Source organism: Rutilus rutilus (genome assembly GCF_951802725.1).
Source record: "Rutilus rutilus genome assembly, chromosome: 14".
In the NCBI taxonomy this organism is placed as follows: Eukaryota; Metazoa; Chordata; class Actinopteri; order Cypriniformes; family Leuciscidae; genus Rutilus; species Rutilus rutilus.
In genome coordinates, this window is record NC_140219.1 from 4,564,315 (window position 1) to 4,576,568 (window position 12,254).

The 12,254-nt window shown below is 42.4% G+C and overlaps 3 protein-coding genes across 3 annotated transcripts in view; all 3 read right to left on the minus strand.

Annotated features, from left to right (window-relative positions):
- The window catches only part of LOC311303879 (protocadherin gamma-A11-like), a gene marked incomplete at its 5' end in the record, with an annotated part of 224,513 nt that overhangs the window by 196,331 nt on the left and 15,928 nt on the right, over positions 1-12,254 (minus strand). The window lies entirely within an intron of this gene.
- LOC311303887 (protocadherin beta-16-like) lies at positions 3,981-6,995 on the minus strand. Its single transcript, XM_084430636.1, has one exon. The coding sequence runs from the start codon at positions 6,816-6,818 to the stop codon at positions 4,323-4,325; it is 2,496 nt and encodes an 831-aa protein (XP_084286762.1). The 5' UTR covers positions 6,819-6,995; the 3' UTR covers positions 3,981-4,322.
- On the minus strand, positions 8,531-11,149 carry LOC311303882 (protocadherin beta-15-like; the record flags this gene model as incomplete). The annotated part of the gene is made up of 1 exon (XM_084430631.1): positions 8,531-11,149. The coding sequence occupies one exon, from the start codon at positions 11,147-11,149 to the stop codon at positions 8,621-8,623; it is 2,529 nt and encodes an 842-aa protein (XP_084286757.1). The 3' UTR covers positions 8,531-8,620.

Here is a 12,254-nt window from a genome sequence, read left to right on the forward strand (position 1 = left end):
TGCAGACACTCAATTTATTAATACACAAAAACAGAAAACAAAACCCACGAGGGGGTAAAACAAGACAGGATGAACTATTAAGACAGAAAACACTAGACTAACACTCAGACAATAAACTTAGACAATAAAGACAGGATCAAATACTTCTAACAAGACAAGGCTTTCTTCAGGTAACTCACGGAGGGTATCAGACAAGGATAGACAATGTACCGACACAGGACAGCAAACACAAGGGGATTAAATAGGGAGCAAACTAATCAGGAACAGGTGACACAGGTAAAGCAATAATCTAATGATGACGAGATGAGATAACAAGGGGGCGGGGTTACATGACGAGACAACGCAAGCACACAGCCAAACAAATGGCCATGTGCTTACACACAAAACATGGTTCTGTCATGATCCTGCCTCAAAACAAGAAAGATCTAGGACATGAAGGCAGAATCATGACAGAACCCTCCCCCCAAGGAGCGGCTTCCAGACGCTCCCTAGAGGGAACAAGAAACACGGGACAAGACCGACTGAGACATAGACACAAACCAACAATACATGACAAAAACTAATAAAGGCAGACATGAATACACAATGACAGGATTGGGGTGACATAATAAAAATAAAAAACAAGGAAGAGGAGGCGGAGACAACACAGAGTTCATGGGGGAATGTCCAGGGTGGGTGGGACTGTGGTCTTGGGAGGACAGGACGATGGCTGAGGGCGAGGGGACCGGGCAGACTTGGCTGGGGACACACGAGGAACAGTCTTGGGGGAAACAGTCCGGGGTGAAGTGGTGACAGAGGGAACAGCTACAGCCGGCAGCGGAGCGAAGACGATGGGTGAGGCAGGTGGTAAGGGAGTGGAGAAAGATGTAGACTGTGATGCTGGGACAGGGCTGGACACAAAATTAGGGACAGGGCTGAACACATTAGCTGGGACAGGACTGGACACAGACATCCTCCTGTCAGCTGGGACAGGACTAGACCCATCTGCTGGGACAGGGCTGGACACATTAGCTGGGACAGGGCTGGACACATCAGCTGGGACAGGGCTGGACACATCAGCTGGGACAGGGCTGGACACATCAGCTGGGACAGGGCTGGACACATCAGCTGGGACAGGGCTGGACACATCAGCTGGGACAGGGCTGGACACATCAGCTGGGACAGGGCTGGACACATCAGCTGGGACAGGGCTGGACACATCAGCTGGGACAGGGCTCTCCAGAATCTTGGCTAGACTGGACAGGTACTCGGACAAGGCTCTTGCAGCGATGACAATCGGCATCTCGTGACTCGCAGCAACCGACCGCAAAACAGCCTTAGCAGCTGAATCGGCCGCTGCTCGCTCTGCAGCCCTCATGACTGCAGACTCTGGAACAGCGCTTGCAGGAGCGGGCTCTGGAACAGCGCTTGCAGGAGCGGGCTCTGGAACAGCGCTTGCAGGAGCGGGCTCTGGAACAGCGCTTGCAGGAGCGGGCTCTGGAACAGCGCTTGCAGGAGCGGGCTCTGGAACAGCGCTTGCAGGAGCGGGCTCTGGAACAGCGCTTGCAGGAGCGGGCTCTGGAACAGCGCTTGCAGGAGCGGGCTCTGGAACAGCGCTTGCAGGAGCGGGCTCTGGAACAGCGCTTGCAGGAGCGGGCTCTGGAACAGCGCTTGCAGGAGCGGGCTCTGGAACAGCGCTTGCAGGAGCGGGCTCTGGAACAGCGCTTGCAGGAGCGGGCTCTGGAACAGCGCTTGCAGGAGCGGGCTCTGGAACAGCGCTTGCAGGAGCGGGCTCTGGAACAGCGCTTGCAGGAGCGGGCTCTGGAACAGCGCTTGCAGGAGCGGGCTGAGATGAAGAACTAGAGGCTCCCCTTCTCCTCCTCTTCCTCCTAGGTCGCGGTGCCGAGGCCGTAGACGGACTAGTGACCGGTTGAAGAAGCTCAGCAGGGACCGTAACTGGAGCTGGGATGGCGTTCTCGGGCAGCGCTGACTCGGTCGAGGAAGACTCAGACGGGGAATCCCAAGAAACCCGTCTCCCTCGTTTACCACGGAGCTCATTAGGTGCAGAAGAGACCTCAGGAGAAGTGGAACCTGCCGGATCACCATGGGTAACAACGGCCAGAACGCGATCCTCCGGGACCACTGGCAGCGAGGCAGGTGTAGACAAGGAGCCCCGCATCTCCCTTCGAGATAAACAGTCCACCATGTCCATAAACGGCCGGTCTACCAACCTCTCTCGTTCAGCAAGAGGGGGAGGAGCGTTGAGACCCGCAATGAAGTAGCGGTTGAGAAGGATGTCAGGAAGGAAGAGTCTCTTCTCATGAGCGACCCGAGCGTACTCCTTAATGGACCTTTCTCCCTGAGGAGGAATCGGCAGCTTGCCGATTCTGACGTCAGAGCTCGTCTTGTGCCACCACTCTATTAGAAGGTCTTCTTGGGACTCGACGGGCGAGGACCTTCTGTCTGCTGGGTTCTCTTGTGGTCGGTACATTCTGTCATGGGATGTGGAGGAGATGAACCCAGAAGCAGACGAGGTGCAGACACTCAATTTATTAATACACAAAAACAGAAAACAAAACCCACGAGGGGGTAAAACAAGACAGGATGAACTATTAAGACAGAAAACACTAGACTAACACTCAGACAATAAACTTAGACAATAAAGACAGGATCAAATACTTCTAACAAGACAAGGCTTTCTTCAGGTAACTCACGGAGGGTATCAGACAAGGATAGACAATGTACCGACACAGGACAGCAAACACAAGGGGATTAAATAGGGAGCAAACTAATCAGGAACAGGTGACACAGGTAAAGCAATAATCTAATGATGACGAGATGAGATAACAAGGGGGCGGGGTTACATGACGAGACAACGCAAGCACACAGCCAAACAAATGGCCATGTGCTTACACACAAAACATGGTTCTGTCATGATCCTGCCTCAAAACAAGAAAGATCTAGGACATGAAGGCAGAATCATGACACTTTTAACCTATTTAAATCCAAAACAATAGCTAGTGGGGAGAAAAATACAAGCACCCAAATAAGTAAAAACACATACATTTGTGAATCATGCCTCATGACTTAAAACTGCCCACATGACCAAAAAAAAAAAAAAAAAGAAGTAAATAAATTTGAAGACAACTTAACTCATGGTACATCTCTGTTGTCAAAATGTCACTCATATACTACAATAAAAGTACATGAAAGAGATTAAAGATCTGTCAAAAACAGAGTCTGCTGCCAAAGAAAGCACTAAGTTTAGAACACAAATACATATAAAATCTGTAAATCAAATCATTGTTAAAGGGATACTCCACTTTAAAATGAATATTCTGTCATCATATACTCACCCTCATGTTGTTTCAAACCTGTATGAATTTCTTTCTTCTGCTGAACAGAAAGTAAGATATTTAGAAGAATGTCAGTAACCAGACTGTCTGGTTACTGATATTCTTCTAAATATCTTCCTTTCTGTTCAGCAGAAGAAAGAAATTCATAAATGATTGAAACAACATGAGGGTGAGTATATGATGACAGATTTTCATTTTAAAGTGGAGTATCCCTTTAAAAGAAAGACTGTGTAGTACTACATAAAAAACACGATACACTGTCCTGCACTCCAATAACTATTTCATAGGCAAGTTAACACCAAACAGGCTTTTTAAAAGTTTGTGTAATTAAGTCTACGTAAATGAAGCTGCTAAAAAAAAAGTCATATTAAGAACACCATGATGAAAGTAGCCTAATGCAAAAGTTACAGAGTTATTTCTAAAAAGTACTTTCTTGTTACGTTACAGAGAAGGCAGAAAGAATTATAAAATTTAAAAGCAAATTAACATGAAAAAAGTTCAAACAAGTTCCGTTATTCAATTGTTTTAACTTTCTAAACAATTTGCAAATGTCGTTAATCCTTTCGATATCAAGGCCTCAGTCACCAATAAAAAACGGTAATAAACATGATGATGATAATACACAGAGACAAGCCATATCGCATGACTTAAAACCGAGAATCAAGGAAAAACGACGTCGTTATCAGAGAGCATGCTGACTCAGATAACAATAAATAAAAAATAAATAAAAAAAACTTCCAAAAGGACGAAGAAAGTTCTTTGACTTTAGAAAGATTAGAGGCAGGGAAAGAGAAAGGAAACCGACAAGAAAAAATAAAAATGCTAATACGTAAAACTAGATTCGTGAATTAATTCGTGAACCAAGCATTCTTGACTTAAAATTTATAACATGACGAGAAAATCTAAAAAAGTATTTATAAACATTCCAATTAAAGTAGCTACTTTTCTGTCATCAACTTCGCCTTCAGAAAATCTCCACGTGATCTTTTAAAGAGCCTGTTGCCAATCAAAGCAGTTACTTTGTACACAAATATTTAACATGGAATCCCAGGCCATAAAAAAAAAAAAAAAAAAAAAAAAAAAAAAAAAAAACTTTGTTAGTCCTACCTGAAAGGAATCGTTCATTTCCGCATCAAGTCCTTCAAGATCATCCACAGCGGACTGAGTCTTTTTCAGAGTCAGGTCAGCAGTCAGTGTGCCCTCATTATAAGATCTGATGAACTTGAAGTCACTAGTGCGCGAGCCCGTGGTCAGGTAAGCGTCATAATTGTAAGTACTGCGGAGAGTTCCCGCGCCCTCCACCTCTGCGTAATTTGGAGGGAGATAGGCGCTGGGAATGGCTACAGCTCCATCAAACAACAGTCTGGGCTTTCTCCTGCGACAAAACCTCACGGCCAGGATGATGATGATGAAGGTCAGGAAGAAAGTGGAAACGGACACCAGCGCGATGATCAAATAAAACGTCAGTTTGGAGCTGCTCTCGTCATGAGACATGTCTTTCAGTTCTGGAACTTCAGCCAAGTTATCTGATATGAGTAAATACAACGCGCACGTGGCTGAGAGAGAGGGCTGTCCGTTATCTCTCACGGACACAATAAGGTTCTGTTTCATGCTGTCAGATTCAGAAATGTCCCGCTGCGTCCTGATCTCCCCGCTGTGGACACCGATAGTGAAAAGTCCCGGATCAGTCGCTTTAATAATGTGATACGAGAGCCACGCGTTCTGTCCAGAATCCGCGTCCACGGCGATCACCTTGGAGACCAGGGAGCCCGCCTGCGCAGCTTTGGGAACCATCTCGGTCATGAAGGAGTTTCCTTCCGGAGAGGGGTATAATATCTGAGGGGAGTTGTCATTCTCATCCGATATGAAGACACTCACGGTCACGTTACTGCTCAGAGGAGGAGAACCGTTGTCTCTGGCTAACACGAGCACTTTGAAACTCTTCAGCTGTTCGTAATCAAACGATCTAACGGCATGAATAACCCCGGTGTCTCCGTTAATGGATAGAAAGGAGGACACCGGTGCGCCATTGACATCAGAGGACAACAGAGAATAAACTACAGTGCCATTCTGTCTCCAGTCCGGGTCTGTAGCTGATACTGAACAAATAGAGGAGCCCGGTTTGTTATTTTCTTGCACATGAGCTCTGTAATTCTGCTCCTCAAATACAGGTGGATTATCATTCACGTCAGCTACAGTCAAGTGAATATTCTTAGTGGAAGATAAAGGCGGAGAGCCCTCATCAGTAGCAGTGATTGTAATATTATAATCAGAGAGCAGCTCGCGGTCTAATTCACCTGTGGTCACCAGAGAATAGTAGTTTTTGATTGAAGGTACGAGTTTAAATGGGACGTTTTGCTGAATGGAGTAGCGCACCTGTCCGTTATTCTCAGAGTCTCTGTCCTGTACATTAATGATGCCAACCTCTGTACCGGGTAACGCGTTCTCGGGAACGGGACTGTTCAGAGATTTAACTAATATAACTGGGGCATTGTCATTAATATCTGTGACATCTATAAAAACTTTTGTGATGGTGGAAAGGCCATAATCATCTTTTCCTTCAATAATCATTTCAAATCTTACCTCATCCTCAAAATCGACTGATCCTACCAGATTAATTTCTCCAGTTTTGTCATTTAATGAAAATATTTCTTTTGCTGTTTCAGTTAAATGACTAAATGCATATGTTACTTCTCCATTTTGTCCCTCGTCGGCATCAGTAGCGCTCACTGTCACCACTACAGTATCTACAGGAGAATTTTCAGGCAGACTGACTTTATAGACGGCCTGACTAAAGACTGGAGCATTATCATTAGCATCCAGCACAGTGACGTGTATGGCTACAGTCCCTGATCTCGGTGGAGTCCCGCCGTCTACCGCAGTGAGAATTAAAGTCACCTCTTTCTGTTGCTCACGATCCAACTCTTTTTCTAAAACTAACTCAATATTTCTGACACCTTCGGTTACATAATTAACAGAAAGCACAAAATTTTCATTCCTCTGCAATGTGTAGCTTTGCACGGAATTGTGTCCTATATCTGGATCACGAGCTTCATTCACTCGAAACCGCACTCCTTTAGCAGCAGATTCACTAATGTCAAGCTTAACAAAATCTTTAGGAAAAACGGGAGAATTGTCGTTTATGTCTACAATTTGGATATTAACCCGATGCAATTCCAGTGGATATTCTAGAACAAAGTCAAAATGCAAAAAGCATGTAAGTTTTTCTCTGCAAAGTCCTTCTCTGTCGATTCTCTCCGCTACGGTCAGTTCTCCAGTATTCAGATTAATGTCACAGTATCGTTTTCTGTTACCTTCAGTGTCAATGCGAGCCTTACGAGATGACAGTCTGTTCACATCGAGCCCGAGATCCTTTGCTATATTTCCAATCACAGATCCGCGTTTCATCTCCTCCGGGAAAGAATAGCTCACGTCTCCATAAGCGGTGTGCGCCATCAGCACGAAGAACAAAAGGCCAAACATCTCAGCAAAAACGCAGAACGTTTGAAATGCCTAAGCAATTAAATCCAGGAACACAACAATATACATGTAAAGGAAAACATACATGTAAATCTAAATTTAGAAATGTAGACAGAAGTACAGTATATGAGGCAGTCTCCGTCGACGATGTTCTACAATGAGGCGAGCTTAAAAGCCCTGTGTATGACATCAGAAGCAGGGTGGAGAGATGTGTACTGAAGTCTAATGGTTTTGCAGGTGAACAGCGACACTGTGAGTTAAAATAAAAAACTGCATGATAATTTTTTTTTAATCTCTTGACAGAATTAAGTGCTTGGAATGTACACCGAACTTGCATATGCGGAATTATTTTGAGAAACAAGAACAAGCAGAGACATTAACTGAAGACTGAGAGATAAATAACATAACATGTAAGGTACTAATAAAAAAAAAAAAAACAGGTATAGCAGGTTACATTATTTATGAGCAAAATACCCAAACGTCAAGAATAAATGCGGATGCAGCACCACGGACAGCGACAGTAAAACCCGCTCAACGCTATTCCCATTCCTACTTAAATGGTATTTAAAAACTTTTGACGTCGGAATTAAATTTCCCTTATAAGCCACATTTCACATGAAGGAGACATCGATGAGAGAAACGCAAAATTACATAAAACAGCAATATTTTGTCATAGATTCGATTACAAAAATACGAATCAATATAGGCACAAAAAGAGATGTTAGAAAAAAACGTTAAAATGCGCTCGACAAAACGATTAGTCAAAAGAACAAGTCAGTTTCAGATTTATTTCTCTTTAAATGTGACCAAAAAGGCTAACTGTAAGCTCTTTGAATAAAATAATAGCGACTAAAAATAACGCAAAACTCAATAGTAACACGACTTGTGAAACATGATACATTACAAAGTTAATTATACATGAGCAAAATCTAAAAATAAATTAGACTAATTTATACATTTTTCAGATTTTAAAATGAACCTCACAAATGTTCATGTGTCTATAAGCGCTTGAATGAGGCGCGCGATCTTGCTATTTTAAAGAGTATGTTGTCAGTGAAAGCAGTCAAATAAATTGCATATACACATTTACTCTGTAACTCCAGTCAATACCTCAACCGTTTAACATCATCTGTTTGTCTACAGCGAACTGTGATGTCAGTCCTGAATATGACACCATGAACACCATGAGTGGAGAGAAACTATATGAATGCCAACGGTGCACTGGTAAACAACAATAACACAGGGTTAAATTAGAAAACTCTGACAATAAATGTCAAAACTCGGATACAACGCATAAAATGACTTTACAATATCAATGGCCCGGAACAACCAAACAGTCTCGTAGAATTTAAAAGAGAACAAGCTCGATATTCAAGAGCATCTATTCTTAAAAACACGACTGTAGACACAGTATAGAGCAAAAAACCTCACCAGCAACAGACACTGTCTGTACAGAACCATGGACAGCAAATAGAAATAAGCCCTTTTTCATCTAACTTAACATCCAACATTTATTTATTTGTTAACACGACGGGAAGACAATAAATAAATAAATAAATAAACAAAATAGCCTATAGAGAAACTCACCAACTAGTCACACCGCATCGGATCACATTACATGAGTTTACAACTGAGTTTACATGAGTTTTCTTCATCACAACTGTTAACATTTCTGAATTCTCTATAAAAAAAATGTTTTTAAAACAATTTGCCCCTGATTCTCAAAATTATATATATAAAAAAATTACAAAAATAACTTGATTGTGTATTAAATAAATAATATATGAAAACACTGACATAACTTTTCAGACTTCTAACTGCCCCTCTGAAATGTTCAAGTCTACAATAACACTTGAGTGAGACGTTTTTTTTTTTTTTTTTTTTTTTGGGCCATTGAAAACAGTCAATATAAAACACACATAAATACTAAATCTAGTTTTTAAAAAAGTTAGTCCTACCTGAAAGGAATCGTTCATTTGCGCATCAAGTCCTTCAAGATCATCCACAGCGGACTGAGTCTTTTTCAGAGACAGGTCAGCAGTCAGTGTGCCCTCATTATAAGATCTGATGAACTTGAAGTCACTAGTGCGCGAGCCCGTGGTCAGGTACGCGTCATAATTGTAAGTGCTGCGGAGAGTTCCCGCGCCCTCCACCTCTGCGTAATTTGGAGGGAGATAGGCGCTGGGAATGGCTACAGCTCCATCAAACAACAGTCTGGGCTTTCTCCTGCGACAAAACCTCACGGCCAGGATGATGATGATGAAGGTCAGGAAGAAAGTGGAAACGGACACCAGCGCGATGATCAAATAAAACGTCAGTTTGGAGCTGCTCTCGTCATGAGACATGTCTTTCAGTTCTGGAACTTCAGCCAAGTTATCTGATATGAGTAAATACATCGCGCACGTGGCTGAGAGAGAGGACAGTCCGTTATCTCTCACGGACACAATAAGGTTCTGTTTCATGCTGTCAGGTTCAGAAATGTCACGCTGCGTCCTGATCTCCCCGCTGTGGACACCGATAGTGAAAAGTCCCGGATCAGTCGCTTTAATAATGTGATACGAGAGCCACGCGTTCTGTCCAGAATCCGCGTCCACGGCGATCACCTTGGAGACCAGGGAGCCCGCCTGCGCAGCTTTGGGAACCATCTCGGTCATGAAGGAGTTTCCTTTTGGAGAGGGGTATAATATCTGAGGGGAGTTGTCATTCTCATCCGATATGAAGACACTCACGGTCACGTTACTGCTCAGAGGAGGAGAACCGTTGTCTCTGGCTAACACGAGCACTTTGAAACTTTTCAGCTGTTCGTAATCAAACGACCTCACGGCATGAATGACCCCGGTGTCTCCGTTAATGGATAGAAAGGAGGACACCGGTGCGCCATTGACATCAGAGGACAACAGAGAATAAACTACAGTGCCATTTTGTCTCCAGTCCGGGTCTGTAGCTGATACTGAACAAATAGAGGAGCCCGGTTTGTTATTTTCTTGCACATGAGCTCTGTAATTCTGCTCCTCAAATACAGGTGGATTATCATTCACGTCAGCTACAGTCAAGTGAATATTCTTAGAGGAAGATAAAGGCGGAGAGCCCTCATCAGTAGCAGTAATTGTAATATTATAATCAGAGAGCAGTTCGCGGTCTAATTCACCTGTGGTCACCAGAGAATAGTAGTTTTTGATTGAAGGAACGAGTTTAAATGGGACATTTTGCTGAATGGAGCAGCGCACCTGTCCGTTATTCTCAGAGTCTCTGTCCTGCACATTAATGATACCAACCTCTGTACCGGGTAACGCGTTCTCGGGAATGGGAATTTTAAGAGATTTAATCATAATAATAGGGACATTATCGTTTGTATCAACAACATCAACTAATACAGTAGAATAACTGGCTAACCCTTGAGCATCTTTACCTTGAATTGTAAGTTCAATTGAGCTTTCCTCCTCATAATCAATGAGCCCCGTTATTTTAATCTCCCCAGACAATGGATCCAGCGAAAATGTTTGCAGGTGGTTTTCAGTCAAATGACCAAATTCATATGTTACTTCTCCATTATGTCCTTCGTCAGCATCAGTAGCACTCACTGTCACCACTACAGTATCTACAGGAGAATTTTCAGGCAGACTGACTTTATAGACGGCCTGACTAAAGACTGGAGCATTATCATTAGCATCCAGCACAGTGACGTGTATGGCTACAGTCCCTGATCTCGGTGGAGTCCCGCCGTCTACCGCAGTAAGAATTAAAGTCACCTCTTTCTGCTGCTCACGATCCAACTCTTTATTAAGAACGAGCTCGCCATATTTTCTTCCATTTGCCCTGGTAACTACATTAAGGAGAAAATTTTCATTATTTTGAAGTATATATGACTGCACTGAATTCATTCCAATATCAGAATCATGAGCCTCTTCTAATAAATAACGAGATTCTTTGTCTGCAGATTCACTAATTTCGAAATTGATTAGAGTTTGTTTGAATTGTGGTGAATTATCGTTTATGTCCTGAATATTGAGAATAAATCGATGCAGTTCCAAAGGGTTTTCTAACACGAGTTCCTGCTTCAAAACGCATGAAGCTTTCTTTCCACAAAGTCCCTCTCTGTCGATTCTCTCCGCTATGGTCAGTTCTCCAGTATTCAGATTAATGTCACAGTATCGTTTTCTGTTACCTTCAGTATCAATCCGAGCATTACTAGATGACAGTCTGTTCACATCGAGCCCGAGATCCTTTGCTATATTTCCAATCACAGATCCGCGTTTCATCTCCTCCGGGAAAGAATAGCTCACGTCTCCATAAGCGGTGTGCGCCATCAGCACGAAGAACAAAAGGCCAAACATCTCAGCAGCACCGCAGAACGTTTGAAATTCCTAAGCAATTAAATCCAGGAACACAACAATATACATGTAAAGGAAAACAATACATGTAAATCTAAATTTAGAAATGTAGACAGAAGTACAGTATATGAGGCAGTCTCCGTCGACGATGTTCTACAATGAGGCGAGCTTAAAAGCCCTGTGTATGACATCAGAAGCAGGGTGGAGAGATGTGTACTGAAGTCTAATGGTTTTGCAGGTGAACAGCGACACTGTGAGTTAAACAAAAAAACTGCATGATCTATTTTTATTTATTTTTTTAATCTCTTGACAGAATTAAGTGCTTGGAATGTACACCGAACTTGCATATGCTGAATTATTTTGAGAAACAAGAACAAGCAGCGACATTAACTGAAGACTGAGAGATAAATAAAATAACAACAACATAAAAAAAAAAAAAAATAAATAAAAAAAAACGGTATAGAAGGCTACATTATTTATGTGCAAAATACCCAAACGTCAAGAATAAATGCGGATGCAGCACCACGGACAGCGACAGTAAAACCTGCACAACGCTATTCCCATTCCTACTTAAATGGTATTTAAAAACTGTTGACGTCGGAATAAAATTTCCCTTATAAGCCACATTTCACATGAAGGAGACATCGATGAGAGAAACGCAAAATTACATAAAACAGCAATATTTTGTCATAGATTCGATTACAAAAGTCAGAATCAATATAGGCACAAAAAGAGATGTTAGAAAAAACGTTAAAATGCGCTCGACAAAACGATTAGTCAAAAGAACAAGTCAGTTTCAGATTTATTTCTCTTTAAATGAGACCAAAAAGGCTAACTGTAAGCTCTTTGAATAAAATAATGGCGACTAAAAAGAACGCAAAACTCAATAATAACACGACTTGTGAAACATGATACATCATACATGAGCAAAATCTAAAAATAAATTAGACTAATTTATACATTTTTCAGATTTTAAAATGAACCTCACAAATGCTCATGTGTCTAAAAGCACTTGAATGAGGCGCGCGATCTTGCTATTTTAAAGAGTATGTTGTCAGTGAAAGAGCATATTCTTAAAAACACGACTGTATTTAGACACAGTAGAGCA

What these genes read in the sequence shown, in the direction of transcription:
- LOC311303887 (XM_084430636.1), bottom strand. Translation starts at nt 6,818, where the DNA reads ATGTTTGGCCTTTTGTTCTTCGTGCTGATGGCGCACACCGCTTATGGA.